This window comes from Asterias rubens, chromosome 1 (assembly GCF_902459465.1).
Source record: "Asterias rubens chromosome 1, eAstRub1.3, whole genome shotgun sequence".
Lineage (NCBI taxonomy): Eukaryota > Metazoa > Echinodermata > Asteroidea > Forcipulatida > Asteriidae > Asterias > Asterias rubens.
Window position 1 is genome coordinate 5,120,502 of NC_047062.1, and position 24,146 is coordinate 5,144,647.

The window sequence follows — 24,146 nt, forward strand, 5'->3', positions numbered from 1 at the left end:
GCACACAACTTCGAGTGACAAGGGTGTTTTTTCTTTCATTATTATCTCGCAAGTTCGATGACCGATTGAGCTCAAATTTTCACAGGTTTATTATTTTTTGCTTATGTTGATATATACCAACTGTGAAGGCTAGTCTTTGACAATTACCAATAGTGTCCACTCCATTTAAAGGCAGTGGACAAAGGCAGTGGACACTATCGGTAATTACTAAAAAAAAAAAAATTGGCAAAAAAAAAACTTATTTTGGTAACGAGTAATGGGAAGCTGTTGGTGGTATAAAACACTGTGAGAAACGGCTCCCTCTGAAGTAACGTAGTTTTTCGGGAAAGAAGTAATTCTCCACGAATTTGATTTCGAGACCACAAAAATTAACATTTTGAGGTCTCGAAATCAAGCATCTGAAAGCACACTCGTGTGACAAGGGTGTTTTTTCTTTCATTATTATCTCGCAACTTCGACGACCAATTGAGCTCCAATTTTCACAGGTTTGTTATTTTATGCATATGTTGAGATACACCAAGTGAGAAGACTGGTCTTTGACAATTAACAATAGTGTCCATTGTCTTTAAAGGGTATATGTACTGTTTCCTAACAAAAAACACAATGTCCACAGATTTACATTAAACTTACACAGTTTGAAGATTATGATAGTAGAAAGCTTCCCTTTATTATTATTATTATTGAAATTTTACTTACTGAGGTGCTGTAGTTTTTGAGAAATGAGTAAAAGTAATAATTTTCGTCTCAGTTTTAGCATGTAAACACGTATTAACCAGTTATGCTATGGTTTGGGTATAATATCATAACTGGTAAAGGGGATTTTACATGCTAAAATAATTTCATGAGACCAAAAATATTTTGTAGTTTGTTTTACTCATTTCTCAAAAACTACAATACCTTAGATAGTAATATTGGAAGGGAAGCTTTCCACTATCATTATCTTCAAACCCTGTTAGTTTAATGTAAATCTGTGGACATTTTGAAAAAGTACCCGAATCCTTTAAAGCCAGTGTTTACATTTTTGACTGGTGGATGACAAAAGTCTTCAATTAGTAATAATTATATATTTCTAGTAATGAAAACACAAGCACTGGAACTCGATGAAACTTGATGAGGTGACGATGTTCAGTTTTAGATGTGAGAGAAAGACCCCCTTTCCCACAGGGCAATGGGAACTAAAACACAAATTCACAAGATAACCAAACATTGGGGGAAGTCGGGGGAAAGGCATACCTTTGTGGGGAAAACTTAATGTATCTGACCCATATCGCGTGCATGTTTTGTTTTCAATTCGATTGGAGGAGACAAGACGGAGGGGTGGGGGAGGGTTCTGATTGGGTTCCCGGCCTGGTTTTCTATAATTAGCATTGGTTATCTCAAATTTTAAACAGATTGAAAGAAGTAAACAAATACAACCCCATCCCATCACTCAATCCAGGACAACCGATGGTCTTCCGTTTTATCTTTAAAATCCAAAAGGCAAATCGTCAGATAATTCCTATCGCTGGCTTGCTGAGGATTTCATATAAAACAGCATCTCCCTGTTTAAACCTTCAGAAATACACCAGAGATGGAGTGATGTTGCACTCGCAAGATCACGAACTTTACTAGAGTTTAATGCATTTGCTAAACCGCTGACTTCTATAAAATTTGCATTTGTTTGTTACGATAATCCAATTTTGCATTACACAAGCAACAAAAATGTTTCTGGAGAAGTTGAGTTTGTTTCTAGTGCTCATGTGCTTTGTTTTGGCGCTGTCACACACCGGACTTACGCAAGGTAAGATATATTTGCCTTTTTATTTTAAATTAAATTGCATCGCTATGTATTTCGTTTTATAGTGGAGACAAATCTTTTTAATATCAATAGGCCCAAACTCAAATTATCAAATCACGTTTTAAACAGCTTTTTATTTATTTATTCCCATCTCCCCTTAACCTTCCAGATTTTGAGTATGAGCTTGACGATGTGATTTCCGAAGATTACACCGACTGGAATACAACCATTCGTGAAATCATCACCTTATTCCCCGGGTACAACTGCTCTGATGACCCCAAATGGCCGGTAAGATGTAGTCACACTAACGAGGGGTGGGTGTTAAAGAGATCCTAAATCTATCGCAATTAGACAGACAAACTTGTTGAAGTTACAACCGTTCAAAATCAACCCCCTCTCTGTATTTCTTAGTATCTTTTTTGTTCTGCCTGTTATCAGACACTTTGTGTTTGTAATCCTGAAGCACCTGCTAAATAAAACCTATATCCTTGTCACCTGGTGACCTTATGGACTCTCTGACCCGGATCCAACACCAAGGGTGTACCATTAGGAGTAAACTCACATTGGAGAGAGCGTTAAATCAGTTCTGTTTGCACGCTGCATATTACACAGACCAACTGCAGAGAATGGGAGACTTATAAAGGCATGGACACGCGTTTGGTAAATGTCAAAGACCAGTATATCCCATCGAATGCATAAAAAGTACAAACGTGTGAAAATGTTGGACTCAACTGGTCATCGAAGTTGCAAAAAATAATGAAAGGAAAAAACACCCTTGTTGCACAATATTGTGCAGTGTGCTTTCAGAAATGCCTGATAGGCTTCAGGCCTGAAGTCTATTTCAGATTCAAATAATGTTGTAAAAAACTACCCCTTTCTATGGTGGCACTGAAGGGACATCGCACATCGCAAATATCGTTGCAAGTATTTGCGATGTCGCAAATATTTTTGCAAATAACTTTGCAAGTATTTGCGATGTCGCAAATATCTTTCCAAATCTCTTTGCAGATATTTGCGATGTCGCACATATTATTTGCAAAGATATTTACGATGTGCGATGTCCCCTCAGGGCCACCATACCTTTCCCCCAAACCACGCTACTCCTAGAGGGAGACGTTTCTCACAATGTAGCTCTCCTTTGCTCGATACCAGTGCAATTTGAGATAGCGCCTAATTACCACAAGGGTCCGTGCCTTTAAATGTATATCGCAATATTAATTGTTGTGTTTTATACAAAACAAATGCACGTAACAAGAGTGCTATGTTGCTCACGAGGTGAGTCTGGTCTATAAGTATGAAGTATGGCCTAATGAAGTATGATCACCGAAACGAGTGATGGGTATTCTGCGACATGCACGAACAAAATTCATATATTAGGCATTTCTGTTTGATATAAATCACAAATAGACCTAGTTCAGTTGTTCACAATGTATATCTGTCTTTGTTTTTAGTATGGAGAAGAACAGATCTTTACGTGTGACATTCTTCCTCCGTCATCGAAAGTTCCAGATTCAGGTAAAACTTCCCCCCTGATTTGTAACACATGTAAAATAACCCAGTGCACTTATCGGAAAGAGAAGAGGTTCGCCCCGGTGTTCCTGGTCCAATCGGCAGCAAATTGCGCCACAGCACCTTGCAAAAAGCATTACATGGTGCTATCAGAATTAGGTCTCATAATTATTCAAACGTAGTCCAAAATCTGGCAGGAAATACTATATGTTACAGCGCCAGGAGCGTCACTGGGTGAACAAACGTGTGAAAAATGTTGGACTTAACTAAACTGTCATCGAAGTTGCAAGAGATAATGAAAGAAAAAACACCCTGTTGCACAATATTGTGCAGTGTGCTTTCAGAAATGCCTGAAAAGGATTTAGGCCTACTGGGTGACGGAGATGTGCGCTATATTATAAGAAGCCACAATTACTATTATTATTATTATTATAATCAAGTTGTTATTTGAAATCATTCAGCCTATTGCAAACATTATTGTTACAGTTTTGCAGCTGATGTGTGCTCATACATCGCGAAATATTGCTCTTCGTTTGCATTTAAAGAAGAGCTATTCAATTCAATTCAATTCAATTCAATTCAATATTTTATAGTCATGTTAAAAAGATACATGGAAATCCTTTTCCTGGTGTGTAGAGAATTGACGGTTTGAATGGTACTCGTTCAGTTTAATTTATAACTTTGAAAGTGAAAGGGCCATGGTTTTGTGGTATGTTTCCCTATATATAAACCACAATAAAAATTATATAAAAAAAAAAGATTTGTTCTGATATTCCATCACTGGTACCCTTGATTTGTTTCTTTCTTATCTTGATTTTTAGTGCACAGACTGCGTCCAGGTGACATCAACGTTATTGGGGCCATAGGCGATTCACTGTCTGTAAGTTTAAGCAACACTATCGCCAATGTGAAGCAACGAAGACTGTGAAAACAAAATGTATTTTTTTAGTTTTAGTTTAATTTTGTTGAGTCATGTATATACACAAGTTTAAAACTGAGCAAACAAAAACCTACCCATTCTTGGATTGATGGAAACTTAAAATTGCGGTTATACTTTTTGAACAAGTTTAGAAACAAAAGACCACGACAAACACGTGCATTCATCACCGTCCCATGTTGAGCACGTGACATGTTTTGATTCAAAAAATGTGATGCATTATAACTATGGCTTCTAGCGGTCATATTCGCCACTTAGTGACGCTCAAGGCGCTTCAACATGTATGTTGGACAACGTTTGAAGTATGAGATTCGTTTTATATAGTACCATGTTATGGTATAAAAGGTTCTGTGGCGCAATATGCTATCCAATAAAACCAGTAATACCGGGACGCACCCCTTCCCATTTCGATAAATGCACATGGTTATTTTACAGCTTCACGTCCCATCCGAAGACGAAACAATCATCATGCTCAGTCTTGCTTATTTATTTTGTTGGGTAAATGTCTTGCACTTCTCAATCCGAGTAAGAATCGACTCGAATTCCGAGCTGATCAGAAAAGTTGTTCAAAATAAGATTTTAAATCGGATTCTTACGTCATTTTGACCCATTTCTGTTTCATTGTGACCCAGATCTGGGTTATTGTGTCAAAGTTTCCAGGTAATGCTGACCCATTGTTAACTCTTCTTCCTTTAGGCTGCCAGTGGTGGTGGAGCATGTTCAATGCCTCAGATGCTGTATCAATACAGGGGGAAAGTATTCAGGTAGGATTACTAAGCCGTTTGCGGTAGTTGGTTCTGGAAAGAACCGATGGTTAACAATTTAACGTTTCGATCAGTATGCTCTGTTCGTCATTGTCAAAATTTGTACTTTGACCGGCCCCGAAAAGTTTTAGTCTAAAACACAAAATTCATAACAAAAACGTTTGTGTACCAAGCTTTGGAAACTCGTGGGATTTGAATGAAAAAGAAGGGATTGAACTATTATTAATGTTTTTGTTTTCTTTCTCTTTTACCTTTCAGTCATGGTGGGGACGAAACCTACGCAACAGTGCCGACACTTGCCAGTAAATATCATTATGTTATTACAGCTGTTTTATAGTAAATTTTCAGCTATCTATGTAGGCCAAGTTTCTGCGGTTTTTTTTGTTTTTCTTTTAATTTGAACCGTAAATTAATATTATACAATTTGTTCAAGTCAATTTATTTCATGAACAAATACATTAGAATCAATTTTTTTTCAAATCTTATTTCGCCCCAGATATATTACGGAAATACAACCCCGGACTGAAAGGATTTGGCAAGGATACCGGAGGGTGGATGACTGAAAATGCAGCCATGAATCTCGCTGTACCTGGAGCGGTATCTCTGTAAGATCTACAAATCAATTTGTTTCTTTTTAGTTGTTTTTATTAGCTTTCAATTTAGGTTTTGACATTTAAAGCCATTGGACACTTTCTGAAAAGAACAAAAGTTAAAAGTTCACAGATTTACAAACAACTTACAGGGTTTTACATAAGGTAATGGTGAAAGACTTCCCTTGGAATATTATTCCATGAAATGCTTTACTTTTTGAGAAAACATTAAAACAATCAATTCTCGATATCGGGAATAACCGATTTATTTTAAACACGTGTCATGACATGGCGAAACGTGCGGAAATAAGGATGGGTTTTCCCGTTATTTTCTCCCGACTGTTACCCCGAATACTGTTTACCGCTGTTGTGCGATCACAAGTTTGGTTATTATTGAAGCTAATTATTAGCATAACAAAACTAAGGCATATATGTAACATATACGAACAACGGAGAGCTGTTGATATTATCATAACATTGTGAGTAACGGTTTCCTCTGAAGTAACGTAATTTGGAAAGAGATGTAACTTCTCACTTTTTTTAGGCGTCTGAAAGCACACAAGGATACCCCGATACGAAGATAAGTCCTCTGTTTACGGGTTCGGCAATGTGTGAGCTCACACATTGCCGAACCCGTAAATAGAGGACTTATCTTCGTTTTCCCGCGTTGTTTGGACTGAAGGTATAATATTCTGCGACGTCCCCATTGGTTGTGTACACACGAAACCAAAAGCACACTTCACTGTGTTTAAGTCATTAAAAATAAGTGCATTTTTGTGAACATATACAACTTTGATCTAGTTTTTAAGATGTTTCGTATTGTTTGTTTGTACAGTGATATCCCTTTGCAAGCGGAACGACTTGTAGAAAAGATGCAAAATGACGTCACCATTGACTACGAAAAAGACTGGAAGCTAATTACCATATTCATAGGCGGGAATGACCTTTGTGCCGTATGCCGAAACAAGACGAAGTACTCACCGGAGGCTTACATCGATAACATACGAACAACCATACAAACTCTACACGAAAAGGTAACAAGTCGACAACGCGGTGCTCACTCGGGTGAGCCCCTGACAAGAGCTAATTGAACGATGGGCCAGCTCCAAGTGACCCACTCCTCAAGCAGGGCACTTAGAGCTGACCCGGGTGAGCCCCTAGAACGGGGTCGACCCTGGGAAGCTAATCGAACGCACCCACTATTCCACATACATTCATTTTGAAAGTTTTAGTGTACCACCATTCGGTCCTTTTGGTTGGGAAGTTGTTCCCAACAGCTTATTCTATTTTCTCAACTATCTCACTAAGATCACAGGAACATTATGTTTGGCCCACAATCACAAAACAATGACAACTTGGGGTTGAACCCAAGAACAACTGACAGTTTCCCTTGTAGCTTATCATGATAATATATAAATTTGACAACTTACAAAAAAAATATTGACAAGCAAAGAATATTTTGGTCAAATCAATGTATGTGGTTGTAAAAGGTTAATACTTTATTGGAGAATATCATGTGAACCCCCCCCCCCCCCCCCCCCAGAAAAGAAAACCACAAAAAAACCCACATACACACAAACCCGAAGAAGAAAAGTCAATCTTAGTTGCATACAAGTTTTTTTGTGGACACTCATACCGTAATTATAATTTAACCATTATTAAACCGTTGATTGTGTCCTTTGTTTTACTACTGGCAGATGCCTCGTACCCTTGTCAACGTAGTTGGGATTCTTGATCTTCGAGAAATCAACAAGTTACAGGGAGCACCTTGCAGAGCGGCTCATTTGTAAGAATGAAAAGTTAACTTTTACATTCATGTTTCTGTTGTCTATGCCCTTACATAATTTGGTTAAAGGAACGTTCACAGAATTGGTAAGAAACAAAAATCGTGAAGATCACAGATTTACACAAAACTTACACGGTCTAATGATGATGATAGTAGAAAACATCCCTAGAAATATTTTTGTCTGATATTGCATATTTGATGAGAAACAAATAGTATTTCGCGTTTTATTCATTTTTGTTTTGGCATCGAAGTAATGCAAAATTTGTAATCGGTTTTTCACTATTCTCTCGTGACCCAGATGGCCGATCGATCTCAAACTTCTACATGTTTGTCAGTTTATATAAAAATTATATGGTGGATTACATAAAGTGCTTACACTGCCAGCAACTTGTTTGCTAGCAAAACCAATTATGTAATGTTCCTTAAGCTTGCCTTGTTTTAATCTATCAGAAGACTCCGATACTTTGTGTTGTGGAAAGCCCAGTTCTTCTCGAATGGGATGGAAAAACTCAGTTGCTGTCTTTTATGACATATATGTAACAATTTCAATAATGATTTTCGTCTACGTCGTTTGCAGATTGTTCTGCGATTGCGTTGCAAACTATACAGACGAAGTGTTAAAAACAGAGTGGGAGCCGATCCTCATTCAGTATCAGGTAAGTTTACGTGGACATACAACGTCCTTAGCAAAAGTGTTTCAGAAAATAAAACAGCAAATCAATTGGTGTGTGTGCCCGGAAGAAGGATGGACTCGGCTGCACTTTTCCGGCACACAAAGTACAACTTCTTGCCAGTCAGCAGAATGTTGCAAGCAATCAACCTGGGCAATCAACCTGGGCCCTCGCCGAACTAAACTGTTTTATTGCTAGAGTTGCTCTTCAGACATGGTTTTCTATTCCCATGCAGAATTCCACTTTCCTAAAAAGACTTATAAATGACAGCAAACTTCCACGCTCTTTTTGTCTTCAAACAAACTTTGGAAATTAATAATAAAGATACGACCTTATGGAAGCTCACACGTTACATCCGAACGCGTCTTAATACCCACTAGCGGGAAACCCCTGTTTGATGCAGGCCAACCCTTACTCCTGAGCGACCATAATGACAAGTGACCAGGGGTCAATTTCATAACGAGTTAGGACTCGTCTTATCTCGAGTTAGGACTCGTCTTATCTCGAGTTAGGACGAGTTATTCGTCTAACTTAGGATTAATCTTAAGGTATGCATGCTACAGTGCAGGGTTGGGACTCGTCCTAAGTTCTAAGATTAGTCTGGAAGAGTTTTGTGAAATCGACGGGAGCTGATCTGTAGACATTTCTTTTGGAATAAGAGCCTCTCTCATTTCTTTCGTTTGTTTTGTTTGGATGAATTTTTTGTAGGACATGTTGGAAGAGATGGTAATGAGTGGCGTCTTTGATGATCGAGATGACTTCACTGTGGTTCATCAGCCATTCTTCCACGAGACCAAAATACCAACAGTCCTGGTAACTATGTCCAAAGTTGTTATTTATAACCGTGAAAAGAAGCACAATGTCAGAACATGCTGACATTATTCGAATAGTTCCATTGTCTTAACAATGTCATACGCGCCGGCCAGCTCATTATGACATGATATCCCAAAATGGACCATGCCACGTCCTTAGAGGGGTGCCAATCAACATGGAACAGTGATTATTAGAAGGGGCAGGACAAAACCCATCGTTAAAGAGCACTAAATGATCCTAGGGATGGTGAAAAACCGGAGGAAACAAATCATAACATGTGGGGCAACGAACCAAAAGAGGAAAGAATTCAAAACGCGCAGCCCGTTCCCCAATCCAAAAATGTGTCACTTTTGTTTTGTTATCAAGAATAAATTTATAATAAAATGCATTTGATTAATGTCATTTACTTCAGGGTGTTGCTGATCGTTCGTACATGGCACCAGACTGCTTTCATTTCAGCGCTAAGGGTCATGCTGAGACTGGCAATGCATTATGGAACAACATGGTAAGAGGCATTACGAGAGGAGAGGGTAGTCTTGATTCAAGGACTCATATTATGCAAAGGGAGAAGTTTTGGGAACGCTAGGTAGCACCAGACTGCTTTCATTTCAGCGCTAAGGTCTTGCTATAGACTGGCAATGCGTTATGTTGATTACGAGAGGGTAGAGTAGTCTTGATTCAAGGACTCATTCTATGCAATGGGAGAGGTTTTGGGGACGCTAGGTGGCACCAGACTGCTTTCATTTCAGCGCTAAGGGTCACTGCTGAGACTGGCAATGCATTATGGAACAACATGGTAAGAGGCATTACGAGAGGAGAGGGTAGTCTTGATTCAAGGACTCATATTATGCAAAGGTAGAAGTTTTGGGGACGCTAGGTGGCACCAGACTGCTTTCATTTCAGCGCTAAGGGTCACTGCTGAGACTGGCAATGGCTTATGAAACAACGTGGTAAGAGGCATTACGAGATTGTAGAGTAGTCTTGATTCAAGGACTAATATGCAAAGGGAGAGGTTTTGGAGAAACTATCTGCCACAAACTGTCTTTCCAGCGTCTCGTCATAATGCTACTGGATTATTCCTATGGGTGCACCCCTCGAAACAAGGAGATACAACATGTCAAAGCGTCTTTTTCGGTTTCAACTGGGAGGTACTGTTCACAACTTTCTATCCATCTTTCGCTTGTTTTATCTAAATTTTTGGACTTAAAAAACTGCTTTCAAGTTCTAAATCAGAAACCGTCACAATTATGATTAAATTTATGATAATGATTTCTTAGGTACAACCGGTTGGCAGCAAAGAGAGAGCGTGGACTCCCAATGGACCGTTGACTTGCCCAACACAAGTAAGTTATAGAAGCAGGAGAAAATAATATCGGCATTTACAGCTACTGGATGCTGTCGATCAGGATAAACTTGTCCAAGAAGAGCTGTTTATTTTCCATACGTTTTAATTAGGGATCCTTATACACGTTGCGAGGCACCAATGGGATGAAATATGTTTTTGGTGGTTATCTTATCCGTATTTTGTCATCAGTTAAACAGCTACCTGAGTGGAATGTTTTCAACAGAAATTGTATTTTTACTCGTTTATAATGCACTTGTTCACCATTTTAATGTAATTTTGATATGTGTACACCTCTGAACTTTTCGTAATTATCGATTAAAAAATCAGGCCCCTACCTAAAGGTTTTTTGAAAAACTAAAAACGCTTCTGCCGTTGAGAGCGGGCGTCAAAGGACAATGCCGCTGACGTCATTTGTGGGAGTTTGCTTTGTTATACATCCACGCTGCAACAAAGCGGCTTTATCTACTTATGACGTTTTGAGAGTGATTACGTAACGGGGCTTTTCGCAAATCTCGCAGAAAAGCTCTGGACAAGGGCATACAAAATGATTGCTTTTTTACACAATTGAAACCTATTTATAATCGTATGACTCGATTTCCTTATTCATCGAAAACATTTTAAGTGGAATTCAGCAAAGTTCACGACTTGACATTTTCGTTCAAGCAGGTCTACACAAACCGCTTCAAAATGGCGGGCGTTACCTGAGGACACAATTACCCCAAAACCGTATAAAGGCAGTGGATACTATTGGTAATTACTCAAAATAATTATTAGCATAAAACCTTACTTGGTGACGAGTAATGGGGAGAGGTTGATAGTATAAATCATTGTGAGAAACGGCTCCCTCTGAATTGATACAGTTTTCGAGAAAGAAGTAATTTTCCACGAATTTGATTTTGAGACCTCAGATTTAGAATTTGAGATCTCGAAATCAAGCATCTGAACGCACACAACTTCGTGTGACAAGGGTGTTTTTATTTTCATTATTATCTTGCAACTTCGATGACCGATTGAGCTCAAATTTTCACAATTACCAATAGTGTCCACTGTCTTTAACTCAAATAATGAACACAAACCACTTCAAAATGGCGGACGTTACCTGAGGACCCAATAATACCCAAAAACATTTAAGCCGAACAAACCTATGATTACAGGAAGAAGATCACCAGACAAAATACCATGCCACATGTACCATCTGTGATTCATTGGCTTAGCACTGACAGACTGCTGAGCACTATTTTCTGCTTCAGGCCCAAGAAGCTCCTTGACTTTAAAGCCATATTTTGGAAGACAAGTATTATTCACTTATGTGCAATGAGTTCGATGACCATAGTAATGTCTTTTCACGACGTTTTATCCAATCCAGGAATCACCGTACCTGTACACCAACATCAACAGCCGACAAAATCCCTCAACAAAACTTCCAATGACATCAAAGGTTGTCATGACGACGGTAAAACCCAGCCCAACGGATGATGGTGATGCAGAGGGTGGCGTGGCAAACCTCAGAGGGTGTCACATCACTGCTGCTCTGTTCGTTTCTTTGTCTGCCATTTTAAATTATCTTCAAGCGTGAAAGACACAATAATTGACTAAATTGGGACACTAGGTGGCAGGAGACACGAACAATCCAATGTTCTTAGAAATGAGCCCATATAATTCTGTAGGCCTACTCAAAACAATTGAAGTTCATTTAAAACTTGTTAACTGGTTTTGTGAAAAGTGGTGCATTTTTATGCACTACATCAAACAGGTGGTAGAGGACTACCCCATGTTACAGTCCAAGTTTTTCCTAAAACATTTTAAAATGCATAATTATTGCAAATTTAAACCAGTGCTTCCCATCTCAAAGACGGTCAAACAGTCGAACGGGGTGGGGCGTATTACTTTGTAACATAACGTTGGTTAGAACGAAAAGTCTTTGCTTCTTATTCTGACGGCTATTGCCTTCCGATCCAGGCATCGATCGTGATGTACCATTTCATGGTCTCCCTTAATTTGTCTTTAGATTTTACTATAATCTTTGTGTACTTCAGTGTAAATATGTGTAGAGTATTAGAAAAAAATGTGAATGCATTGTATAAATATTGATTGAAAGTGAAAATCGTGTATTAAAGCTACCGTGTGGTGAATAAAACTGTATGATATGCAAATTGGTAATCACACTTATTGCCAGTGTATTCTTTTATGGCTGGTATGTCTTTTGTTGACGCTTGTTTTTTGACAATAAATTAGTCTATTTGGAACGGGCGTGGCCAATTACATGAAGAAATAGCAATAACGTTCACAATGGTCTAGACCGGGGACCCCAGTGGTATTAATTGGATGAGGTGAAGAGTTACACAGCATCATCAGAGGGATATTACGATTTTCAGTGAATTCCGAAACACACCTTTAAATTGCTGGCCGAAATGTGGCAACAATTTCAACACATTTGGTGCTCGATATGGTTTAACCCTCCCCAACCTCTTTGGACAAGATGCAATTGGGTTGGGGGGGGGGGGGGGGGCTCTATGGTTTTACCCGCGTGCTTACATATCATCATACTCGACTTCATGGGTCCCCTTTATCTGAGTTCGAAGAAAGATGAACGGATGTATCAACAACAAGTCATAAAAGTTCAAGGTTTTAAGGGTCAGTGGGAACCGCTTGCGAAGAAAGGGGCGACGTAATCACTTCCCCACCTCTATTTTATTATGCCAGCGGAGGAAGTTTATACGGTGCCATCCAACTTGTTGAGATCCTAAGATAATTTACTACAAGATGATGACATCCTAAAAATGACAGCATCTTGAGATGATTTATCCATCTAAGGGTGTGATGACATATTGACAGTCAAATGTCGTCTTCCGGAATTATTTTAACTCGGGATTACGACATCTTAAGAGTGGTATGTTGTCTTCCCAAAATATTTCATCTTGGGCTCTTGACATTTCTCAGGATTTTATCAGATCCTTAGATGAATTAACGCGGGAAGTCGAAATTCACGTTCATGATGTCGACAACCCAAGATAAATCATCTCAGATGTCGCCATCTTTCGTTTTTATGACGTCATCATCCCGCAGTAAATTATCTAATGATCTAAATATGCCAGATGGCACTTCTAGAGCTCCGTGTACCATTACCGACCATTACTATGTCCAAGAAGCAAAATATGTTTCAGAGTGATTATGAAGTTTTCAATTGCCAATCTGCTTCTGCTTGAAAACCAACGAGAAGTTTTGACATACAGTGAGCAACTTTGGTCAACATGGGTGCATCAATAATTGAACAATCGAGTTCGGTAGTAAAACAAAGTTGTATTGTTTTCGAAGCTTTTATAGTTTTATAGTGTTCATGCACCTTTTTGGCCTGTAAGGCTTTGATTTTGCTTATATCTTTTACTGCCATGGTGTAGTTTTCTTAAACTGTTTACTACATGTATGTGATTTTCTTAGGTAATTTTTACTGCTATGCGCCCTCGAACAGACTGGTCCTGGAGAGAGCGCAATAAAAATGAATATAATAGAATTGTTATTATTGTTATAAAAAGATGCAAACAAATGACAGAAAAAGGCCAAGATCACCGCCTTGGAGCTAACTCCCAATGTTATACCACTACTGATGTACAGTTTTTCATATTATCAGTCATAAATAGGTTTTTTTGCAGAAGCTAGTATCTGTCCTCCATGCAGCAGCGCTCAAGACATGAAATTCAGCTATTTCTTTACAAAGCAAATTCTCAAAACATTTCTTTACAAAGCAAATTCTCAAAACAATTTCTAGCAGACGACACTAAAACAGGTGCATCAATCAATTAACACAAGTCTGAAGCCCAGGTCAAAGTCTATGTTAACAAAACAGAGATTGTAAAGAGCACCAGACTACGCAGGCAAGGCAGTGTGTATCACGTGACTTGTATTGACGTGTTACCGTTGGATACACACAGCGCCGTGATCAGAAAGAGACAACCTCGGATAGCTTTTTAAAAATCACAATTCTTGATTTGGAAGTTTGAAATTGTCAACAATAAATATGGCAGGTGCAGCAGATACATCCCGCTCGTACAGGCTGGACTTGGATCCACAGAAAAAGAGTGTTTTTGTGACTCAACTTGGAGAACGAGGGTGAGTGGTTGCCCAAATTCTTACGCACTGTGTGTTATCAATGGCGAATGGCCGACCTCCATGGTGTTGTTGTCTAAATCGTCCCAAATCGTTTATACTGTTAGTGTTAAAACTGTTATGGCATTAAAAGCAACCCAAAGAAAACGTTCACATCAAGTAAAGCATCCAACACATTTATATAATTTACAGAAAAATGATATTCGATCAGATAAAGTTCTAATAAAAAAGTAATTTAAATTGAAAAACCAAAAAAAAAAAAAAGTAAGGTGGGGGGGGGGCGAATTTGCTATGCAAGGGTGCAACTTTTGCAGTGGGAAGATTGTTACAACCAGTGCGAGCTTGTCAGGGGTGAGAATATATCGTTTATTAACAAAATGAAACACTCAAACCCTCAAGCGGCTTGTTGCGATAACGTCGGCAGGAGGGTTACGTTAAACGACATGAATGCTGCGCAACAGGTCTAGCTAGTAAACAATATGAATTTTGCCCTGCTGATGTTCATTTATAATCATGGATCGTTATCAGTGAACCTATATATATGTATTTTGTCGACCATGGTCACACATTTGGGAGATAAGTATCCTTACATTTAAAAAAAAGTTTTAATGAAAATTTTTCTAACAATACATCACGAAGCCAGACAGCCACTTCAATGTGATGGCTACACTTCCTTATCAAGTACCATTTATCAGAGTAAGTCAGGTATTTTATATGCCACGGGGTCTGAAACAACAACAAATTATAATATGTTCTCCAATATAAATGATCTTAAGTACAATACAATATTGTTTATTTTGTTATTGCCAGTGAGGAGGAGGAAGAAGATGTCAACAAATACCCCATCGTCAAAGAGGTAAGAATTCTTGAAAACTAAGATTAAAAACAAGAAGGACATTTTTTTACTTCTTGGAGTTATGTCGTGATCATTGCGTGGTTAATATAAGGAGGTACTTGTAAGACAATTTTTTTTTCATGAAATATCGTTAATAGTTCAAAAAAGGATGAGAACTTATACTATTTCACAGATTAGTTGATCAATTTGTTTTATAGGTGGGGTTATAGTGTCATGTTTCCACCAAAAACGTCAAAGTATGATTTTGTTTTTCAGCACAGAACTGTAGGGTACTGTTCGTGTGGTCAGCAATAAAAACTGATTGAAACATTTCTCTAATCAGATCAATAAAATGATTATTACCACTTCCAACTGTAAAATTTAAATGACGGTTTATTTTTTCTTTCACACCATAGTCAGCGGGGAAGCTGATAGAAACTGGCCTGAATACGATGCAAAAGACCCTTCTTCTCAAGCGAGAAGTTGAAGTAGACAAAGTCACCCTTGAGCTACAGACCAAGAGGGACAACTTCAAGCGTCGTATGGCAGAGTGTGAAAAGAAACGCATTGAGCTTCAAAAGAAACAACAGAGGGTGAGGAAATTCAGTGTAACTGTCAGAAACGCTGCCTTCTTGGGAAAATGTGTCTCAACGTTGTCTCATCTCGTTTCCTTCATATACATGTTGTACGAGTGTGCCAAACAAGCAAATAGTGTGGTCAGGAAACTCAAACAGAATTCAAATCTTTCAGTTTGGTTGTTTCTTTTTCAAACTAAGATTATTTTAAAGGATAGTTTGGGGAAATAATGCTTGGGAAAAAAAGCCGCCTAAAGTATACAGGATTGGTAATTGTCGAAATTTAAATTGATTAATTTCAATTTGAAATCATCATCATCATTGGACAAGACATTTGCCTGTGGTCTCTGTAATGATATGTACAATAATTATGCTTATCACTTTATAGTATGCAGACCCTCATCAAGTATTACAGTCTCCTCCTCAAATTGTTCATCGCTGAAATCACTGGCACAGCTTCCACCACAGCTCATCTTTTCAGTGCAGCTGATTTATGTCATTCAGAGCAGTACCAATCCTCCCGGAAAACATTTCTTTCCAAACTACTGTCAAGTCAAGAAAAGTTAGTTTTTGAATCCCAAACTACCACTGCTTATTTTGATTGCTGCAATCGATATTCATTGTCCCTTTAACAACAACAAAAACCCCACTTGATTATCCAACAGATGAAAGACAGAGTCAATAAATTTGACAAATTCATTCAAGAGACGGAGGCGAAGAGGAGAAGAGCAATCCACAAATATCAGACGGAGTTGAAACTGAAAGATCAGAAGCAGAGCGAATACGAGCAGTTAATCGAGCAACTTGAAGATGTCAAACTCTCGTAAGAATTACAGTTTGGCCAGGAAGATAAAAAAAAAAACTTGCAAGATAAAAAAAAAAACTTGCATGGTTGAGAATTAGCCATTTTGCGAGTTTAGATTTGATACATGTGCGGTATGACATGCTTTGTCACAAGTGGTCAGTTAATTTTTTTAATTCCTCAGACAAGAGACAGTTACTATGTCACACAGTTTGGGGCAAACTTTTGTGTAATATGCAAGAGTAGGCAAACACCTATTAACAATTCTAGATGAATTCTGTTACTGTCATTATCGCTTCTCAGACTGTGTATTCCTAATAAGGGTTATTCTTTCTGCGTGGACATTCACTCCATATTTTCAGCAATATTTCAAAAATGTGACCACCTTTTGGAATGAAATTTTTCACACATTAGTTTTATTGTGTATTATCTTTAAAAATTTTTAGGATACAACAATAGAACGGTTCCACAAAACCAAAGGTCTACTATTTGTCTTTAAGGGTTTGTTGCAGGATGCCTCCGTGCTTGCTTTCCACTTTATCATAAAACCAATACTAAATCAATTAACATGATCCTCCTCTCTTTTTATCAGGCATAAGCAACTTTGCTCAAGATTACAGAGGTACAAGAAATACGAAGACTACTTGATGAGGGTGCTTGATGACATTCCGGAGAGTAAGTCACAGTTTAAGCTTTCTATCTTCAGGAGTTTGTTTCTATTTTACAATATTTCGGTGGAGCCTGAGCAGACCATGTTCATAGAAAAAGGCATGAGGCAGCTATATTGGTAATTTAAGTTCAACAATTGAGAGAAGCCCATTGCATAATTAGCCATAAGGATATGTGAGTGTGACACCAGGCTTTTTGTTTTCACCCCTACACTCTTGCTTAACTAAGATGAAGAATAGAGAGCCATTCCAACAGCTTTATTCCATACTGCATCTCTTTGGAAATCTAGACTGTTTGAAGAGGAACATCAATTCCTTTCTTCAGCTCCCCCCGAGTTATTTTCATCTTAAATGTTTTCTTCTTGTAGCCCCTTCCCGAGACATTTGTGGTGATTTTGAATTTCAAATAAATATTTAAAATCGATTGGCCTTTTGAAGAATTCGCTATTGGTTGAATCTCTTGTATTACCACCCACATACCTTCTAGGGAAGGCCTGCGTTCAAACCGGGGCATTACTCGTCTAACCATCCCAAAGAGTAACAAACAGATAGGCGATGGATTGTTCAGAGTGTTGAGGCCAACTTTCTGGAACCAATTACCACAGACCATAAGATCCTCACCAACAGTTGATGCTTTCAGACGCAATCTCAAAACCTACTTCCTCTAGTGTGTTGTTATTGCTAATGTTGTTTTTGTTTGTTTGTGAAGCGCAATGATCATTTTTGGAATTGCGCTACTATAAGAGCTGTTATTATTATTCTTATTGTACAGACTACTTGGAGGTGAATGATTCTATGTTACGTAGTCTAATGGACAGACATCGGACTCTCAACGCTACTAACCAAGCTGTTATTAACCGAGTCCAGCTGATGTCCGATCAAGTGGATACCGATAACCAGATGCTGGATGAACTCAAATATAATCATGACCAGAAGAAATTGGTGAGTTTAGACACCATAACCTCAAAAATGAAAACTAAATTGTCTTCACTTTTTTCTTGCAATAAACCACAGTGGACGATATTGACAAAATAATAGGAGGGTTGGCTCAGTGTACTGCCGGTTTTAAACTGCCGTTTAAGAACTCGTCGCTACCCTTTTATTCCCTTATTCTACACCATACAGTTGATGATATTAAATGGTCAGATAGTTGGAGGGTTAATGCAGTTAATACAGAGTTGAATATGAAGTTTCTTCTTGAAAATTTCAAATTCTGTTCATTATGCACAGTGATATTTCTATTGGAATTAACCTCTCATTGACTAAAACCAAACACAAAGGTTTTATCATGTTTGGATTGGGTAATGACTAAACAACTTTCCCTTCGCAATAGCTGATCAACCGTCAGTTGGCTGAGCTTCAAAGCTTACAGGAGGAAAAAATAGACTCCAACTCCCAGATGGAAGAAATGATCTTCATGGAACTTAACAGCTACAGAGATCAGGTAAGCTGGGATACACTAAACAGAGAGATAAAGAATAGATACTTGATAGAGGTAGATGTAGGTAGACATGCCATGATAAACAGAATGCAAGCACCAGAAGACCATGTCATTGGTGAGGTCCTTAAAGACAATGGACACTATTGGTAATTGTCAAAATCCAGTCTTCTCACTTTGTGTATCTCAACATATGCATAAAGTAACAAACCTGTGAAAATTTGAGCTCGATTTATCGTCGGAGTTGCGAGATAACTATGAAAGAAAAAAACACCCTTCTCACACAAAGTTGTGTGCTTTCAGATGCTTGATTTCGAGACCTCAAATTCTGAACTTGAGGTCTCGAAATCGAATTCGTGGAAAATTACTTCTTTCTCGAAAACTATGTCACTTCAGAGGGAGCCGTTTCTCACAATGTTTTATACTATCAACCTCTCCCCATAACTTGCTACCAAGTGAGGTTTTACGCTGATAATTATTTTGAGTAATTACCAATAGTGTACACTGCCTTTAATATGAAATAAGTAAAACTATGTCTCTAGTAAGCATTAATTGACACAAGCAAAGGTGACATCCTTAAAAAAATAGATAATAAAGGCAACGGAGAGGTCCTTAGTATGTTATTAAAGAAAAACAAGAGCAAAGGTTGGGGCCCTTGTATGAAATAAGGACAGAAAGATGGGAGCCTAAATATGAAACAAATAAAGATAAACTCTGATGACAAATGTGAGTGCCGTTGAAAGTCATTATAGATTGATGCAGCTGTTGCCCACTGGCCAAAGGTTATGCAGTACAGGGCGCCCAATGTTAATTTTAACAGGCTAAACAGTTTGGCTTTTAAATTTCTCTTGCTTGATATGCCAGTTTAAGAAAAATTGAACTAGAAAGACGTAATTTTTACTATTTGTATATAATTTTTTGTTGACAGAGTGAAGTTTTAGGACGAATCAAGATGGCTATTAATGACATTGCAGAGAAATGCCACAAGGAGCACGACCCACCTCTTGAGACCATGAGTAGTATCGAGAAACTTCACCTTATTATGGTAAGTGAAGTTACTAGTTATTAATGGCAGCAAATTGCGCTACAGCACCTTGTAAAACATTACATGGTGCTATCAGAATTAGGTCTAATAATTCAAACGTAGTCCCACATTTTGCAGGATATACTGTTTACAGCGCCAGGAGCGTCACTGAGTGACGGACATGTGCGCTATATAAGAAGCTACAATTATAATGATTATTATTGTTAGTGTTTTTTAGGGTTTTTTCCAGGTATAACCTGTGTTTTCTTGAATTTTTAATTCGTCTATCAGTTTGTTTTAGACATGCCCACTAGACCTACATTAGTTATTTCTCTTTTTTTATTTTTCCACCGACTTTGCTTTTTTGTTTGTATCAATCGTGATACTATAACCAGTATGGTTTTTGACCTTTTTTTCAATCAAGTTTCTCTTCTTGATCAATCTTCTTTTTTTAAATGGTATTTTTTTTGACAGCTGGAATGTTATAAAAGGACATTGGGTACCCATCAGAAACCAAAGGGTCCACTGAGTTGGCCACCTCATTGAAAGAAGAAAAACATTTACACTAACATGAAACTACATCATCTACATTAGTTGCTTTTTTTTTACTGTTAGAAAGGCTGCATCTGAAACAATAGAAATTTGTTCTCACACTTAAATTAAAAGAGTTTAAAACAAGAAGTGCAATGCTGTAATATTTTTTTCTTTTTTTTTGTATATCTCTTTCAGTTGTTCACAGTTGACTTGATTTCGGTGGAGAAGATGGCCAAAAATATGACAGTTAGGTCGAATTCCCGCCGGAAAAGTAAGAGCACAAGTGCTACCGGTTCCAGAGGGAGTAGGAACAATACAAGCCTCAGTTCAAATACCCAGAAGAAATGAGAGAGGAGCCATGAGAAAAAAAGAGACAATTTTTGCATGCACTTCATGAGGCCATGTCATGCCATCATAGCTCTACGCAATGGATGTGAAAACCATGGAGGAATTCCAAATTGTGAACATGCAGTGAACTGATCAACAAGAGATAAGATGTGTTGGAATTGATGAGCTGCAGACTTATAAACTCATAAGTTGTCCAGATGTCCAGCCTGATGTTTGTCCAGAGGACACAACTTACTCATAAAAACAGTCAGCGTTATGTATAGGTTTTCTCGGCCAACAAAAATCTATTCATTTTAATACCCGGCTCGGTCAATTTCGATTGGAAATGAATTTCGATTGGAAATGAATGCTCCGTTGAATCAGCATTCAACAGTCAGATGGAGTAATTCAATTCCACCAGTTGAGCATTCACTGCTCAAATAAGATCTTTCAATTTCATAAGGCCATGAGACTCGTTCAGTTTTTGTAAAAGCCAGCAGCAAAAGCTGGTCGACCCATTTCATCTTATGCAAATAGGAAGTCGAAGTTCAACTTCAACTGAAGAATGGTCAGTGTAGTTTTTAATGGCTTTAAATGAAATAGAACGACTGAAATGAAAATCAAATGGAATAATATCCAAAAAGAAACCCTAGTTTGAGCGTATGATGGGAAAATGCATGAAATTGAATGAACTTTTGCTGAAGTTGGCTGGGAAAAACCTTAAAAATATCAGTGCCCACTTTTTATAATGCTGGTTCCATTCCTTCACTGTATAATATTGGTCCACACCCGGTGTCAATATTTTTCTGACCAAACCATAACCAAGTTTTGGCTGGATTAAGCATGGTTTACAATATACATGTAGCAACAAATGTGGTCATGGAATTTGTTTGTAAATGAATCCAATCGTGTTTATAAAATTAACCAAAATAACTCCATTGCTTGAAAGTTAAATAAAGCCTTTGTATCTTGAAAATATTAAAGTAAGAGACGTACCTACAACACAACTGGTTTTTTTTCACCGATCCGTATTCGTGCTTAGAAAACGTATTTTACAACAAAAAACAGACGATTATCGTTTCATTTATCCTTGCTTCCATTTGTGAAAGCTGTTACCAATGACGACCACCAAACAAACCCCTTAAAGAATGAAACAAATGCCTGATATTTTTGTACTGTACATTTTTAATATAAAATAATTTATTAAACTATGTGTGATAATCACAAAATCTACATTGTACGCTCTTTTTTTCTCAGCCCTTGCAAGACACGAGCGTACCTTCACCAAATTGCCCGTCTACCATTCCACCATTTTGGGAGTCAAGTTTTGTTTGTGTACCCTAAACGGGGGAAGGGATAGGCGGTCGAAAGTGTGCTGCAGGTCATGCAAGGGCTTAATATAAGTACCATAACATACAAATGCTGCAGACAAAATTAATTGTTCATACTCTCTTATACTGGTTAAACCAAAATCTTAATAGGGCGAGTTAGGAGGACAACAAATGATGTTCTAGTCTTGCCCCAAGACTTCAATGATCCATGGGTTGTCTATTGTTTAAGCGTACTTCACTGGCTCTCACTCAAGCATGAGGAGGGTGCACTTGAACGATTTAAAAACAGAGTGCATTTTACTATCCGCTATCGATCACTGACGTCTTGAGCCAACTCAGTGATGTTCTTGCTTGCAATCTGCTGGGTGTATTGGGCCATTGCAGTCATACAATAACAGGATAAGAATACATTCAGGAAGTTTTGTATTGACCAAAACAGAGATTTAACAAAACATTTGATTTCCCATAATTTTAGTCCCAATCCAGCATCTAGTACTGCCCCAATGTTAAAGTGAATAAAAACATTATTTCAAAAAAGAAACCAAAAATTCATTTAATTTACTGTACAAAAGAGTTAAAACAATGTGTCCCTGAGTTAAAAAATACAATTTTTAAACATACAAATCAAAAGGTAAATCATGAATAACCTTTTCAAGACATTTACCACAAAAATCCCTCTTAAAAATGTGTGCAAATTTATATAAACTGCTTTTAATAACTAATGATGTATTGTTTAAATTAAAAATTAGCTCTGAACTATTCAAAACTATTTTCTAAAATGTTCACAAAATAATTGGGCTAAAAAGGTAGTTCATGGTTACTTAGAGTTTTGAGATAAAATTCTTAAAAAGTGTATTACTTTTCTCTGGCTCAAACAAAGATAATGTCCGAAATAGACAGTTGATGGAGATCTACACAGCCATCCAGAAAATCAGAAGTTTATTGGGAAGAAGTTTAAAACATTCGGGATTCAATTTTGGTTTCTCTAATACCTAAAATATCCTTATAAATCCATGATTGACATGAGAAATCCTAATGACCATAAAAACTAAATTGTTAAAGAGAACCATGGAGCTGATGATATTATAAAAAATGTTAGAAATTACTTTTTTTTTTTTTTTTTAAGTAATCTAGTTTTAGAGAATGAGGGAATTTGAGCTGAAGCCCTTCTCAGGGATCTGAAAGCACACAAGTCTAGATGCAACAAGGGTGTTTTCTTTCATTCAGTATTTCCTTGCAACTTCGATGACCAATTGAGCCCCAAATGTTCACATGTTTATTATTTAATGCATATGTTGGATACACCAAGTGAGGATCCTGGTATTTGACAATTACCAAAAGTAAACTCGGTCTTTAAACCAGAATCTTAATTCACCAAGATATATTTTCTAATTACAACAATATCTGATCCCTAAATTTTGGCAAGGCATAAGGCACTAGTTTAATACAACAAAACTTACAATACTCATATTTATAAACACATTATCCCTAATTGAATACAAAATGACAACATTTAACTATTTCACATTATTTCCTTTCAAATAGCTACTTCCTTGGCACTATTCACTATTATTGGTGCTCTTTATTATCTTTTCAAGAAAAACCAAAGTTCAATTCTATTTGAGTTATTGTGTCCAAAACACCACCTCAGGTTGGTATGTCAGATTGTCTACATATCCAAAATTGTTTTTGTAACAGCTCTTGATGAACTGTCAAGTCTCTCTGATGCACCATGTTATTTGATTACAGATTTTGGTCTTTACAAAATATTTTTGGGACGCAAATTCTGAACAAATTCAGAAACATGGAATATTCCGCACAAATCACTGTGTTCATTTTATTTTCAAATCACAACACATTTGACCATATTCTTGAAAAATTTTAACAAATATTGCAAGACAATTTCTCATATTCAGCGCCGAATATTTGAAAATGACAACAACTTTTTCAGTCATTTGCATTCATAGAGAATAAAAAAAACCTTCAGCTATTTTCCCCAAGAATGAATCATCTGTTGATTAGTTCAATAAATAAAATGTCCCTTTTGGTTTCTAATCTAGCTAAGAATAATAGAAATTCATTTAGACTTTATCAATTAGCAGTAATCAGAATAAATTATGTATTATCTTTGATTGGTTCGATGGCTAGAAAATTAACTGCCACTAACAAGTATCCTTATGAAAATGTTTAAAAACTCCTCAACAAATTACACATTTCTTAAAATTAAATACATTTCCAGGGAAACAAACTCAGCCTCATTTATCGCCAGTTGGTTGATGTCCAATGATAAGATAAGAACGAAAATGAGAATATGGC

The 24,146-nt window shown here is 37.4% G+C and overlaps 2 protein-coding genes across 2 annotated transcripts; both read left to right on the forward strand.

Moving 5' to 3' along the window:
- Window positions 1–1,701: 1,701 nt before the first annotated feature.
- Window positions 1,702–11,768, forward strand: LOC117294868 (phospholipase B1, membrane-associated-like). The gene is made up of 14 exons (XM_033777413.1): window positions 1,702–1,780; window positions 1,947–2,065; window positions 3,229–3,292; window positions 4,108–4,166; window positions 4,920–4,987; window positions 5,246–5,289; window positions 5,484–5,592; window positions 6,413–6,611; window positions 7,275–7,363; window positions 7,941–8,019; window positions 8,743–8,847; window positions 9,260–9,352; window positions 10,125–10,190; window positions 11,559–11,768. Exons 1-14 carry the CDS (start codon window positions 1,702–1,704, stop codon window positions 11,766–11,768), a joined length of 1,383 nt encoding a protein of 460 aa, XP_033633304.1.
- A 2,357-nt stretch (window positions 11,769–14,125) lies between these two features.
- On the forward strand, window positions 14,126–23,054 carry LOC117299258 (coiled-coil domain-containing protein 42 like-2-like). The gene is made up of 9 exons (XM_033782743.1): window positions 14,126–14,299; window positions 15,107–15,152; window positions 15,548–15,724; window positions 16,372–16,529; window positions 17,101–17,183; window positions 17,949–18,118; window positions 18,510–18,620; window positions 19,543–19,659; window positions 20,368–23,054. The coding sequence occupies exons 1-9, from the start codon at window positions 14,208–14,210 to the stop codon at window positions 20,518–20,520; spliced, it is 1,107 nt and encodes a 368-aa protein (XP_033638634.1). The 5' UTR covers window positions 14,126–14,207; the 3' UTR covers window positions 20,521–23,054.
- The last annotated feature ends 1,092 nt before the right edge of the window (window positions 23,055–24,146 follow it).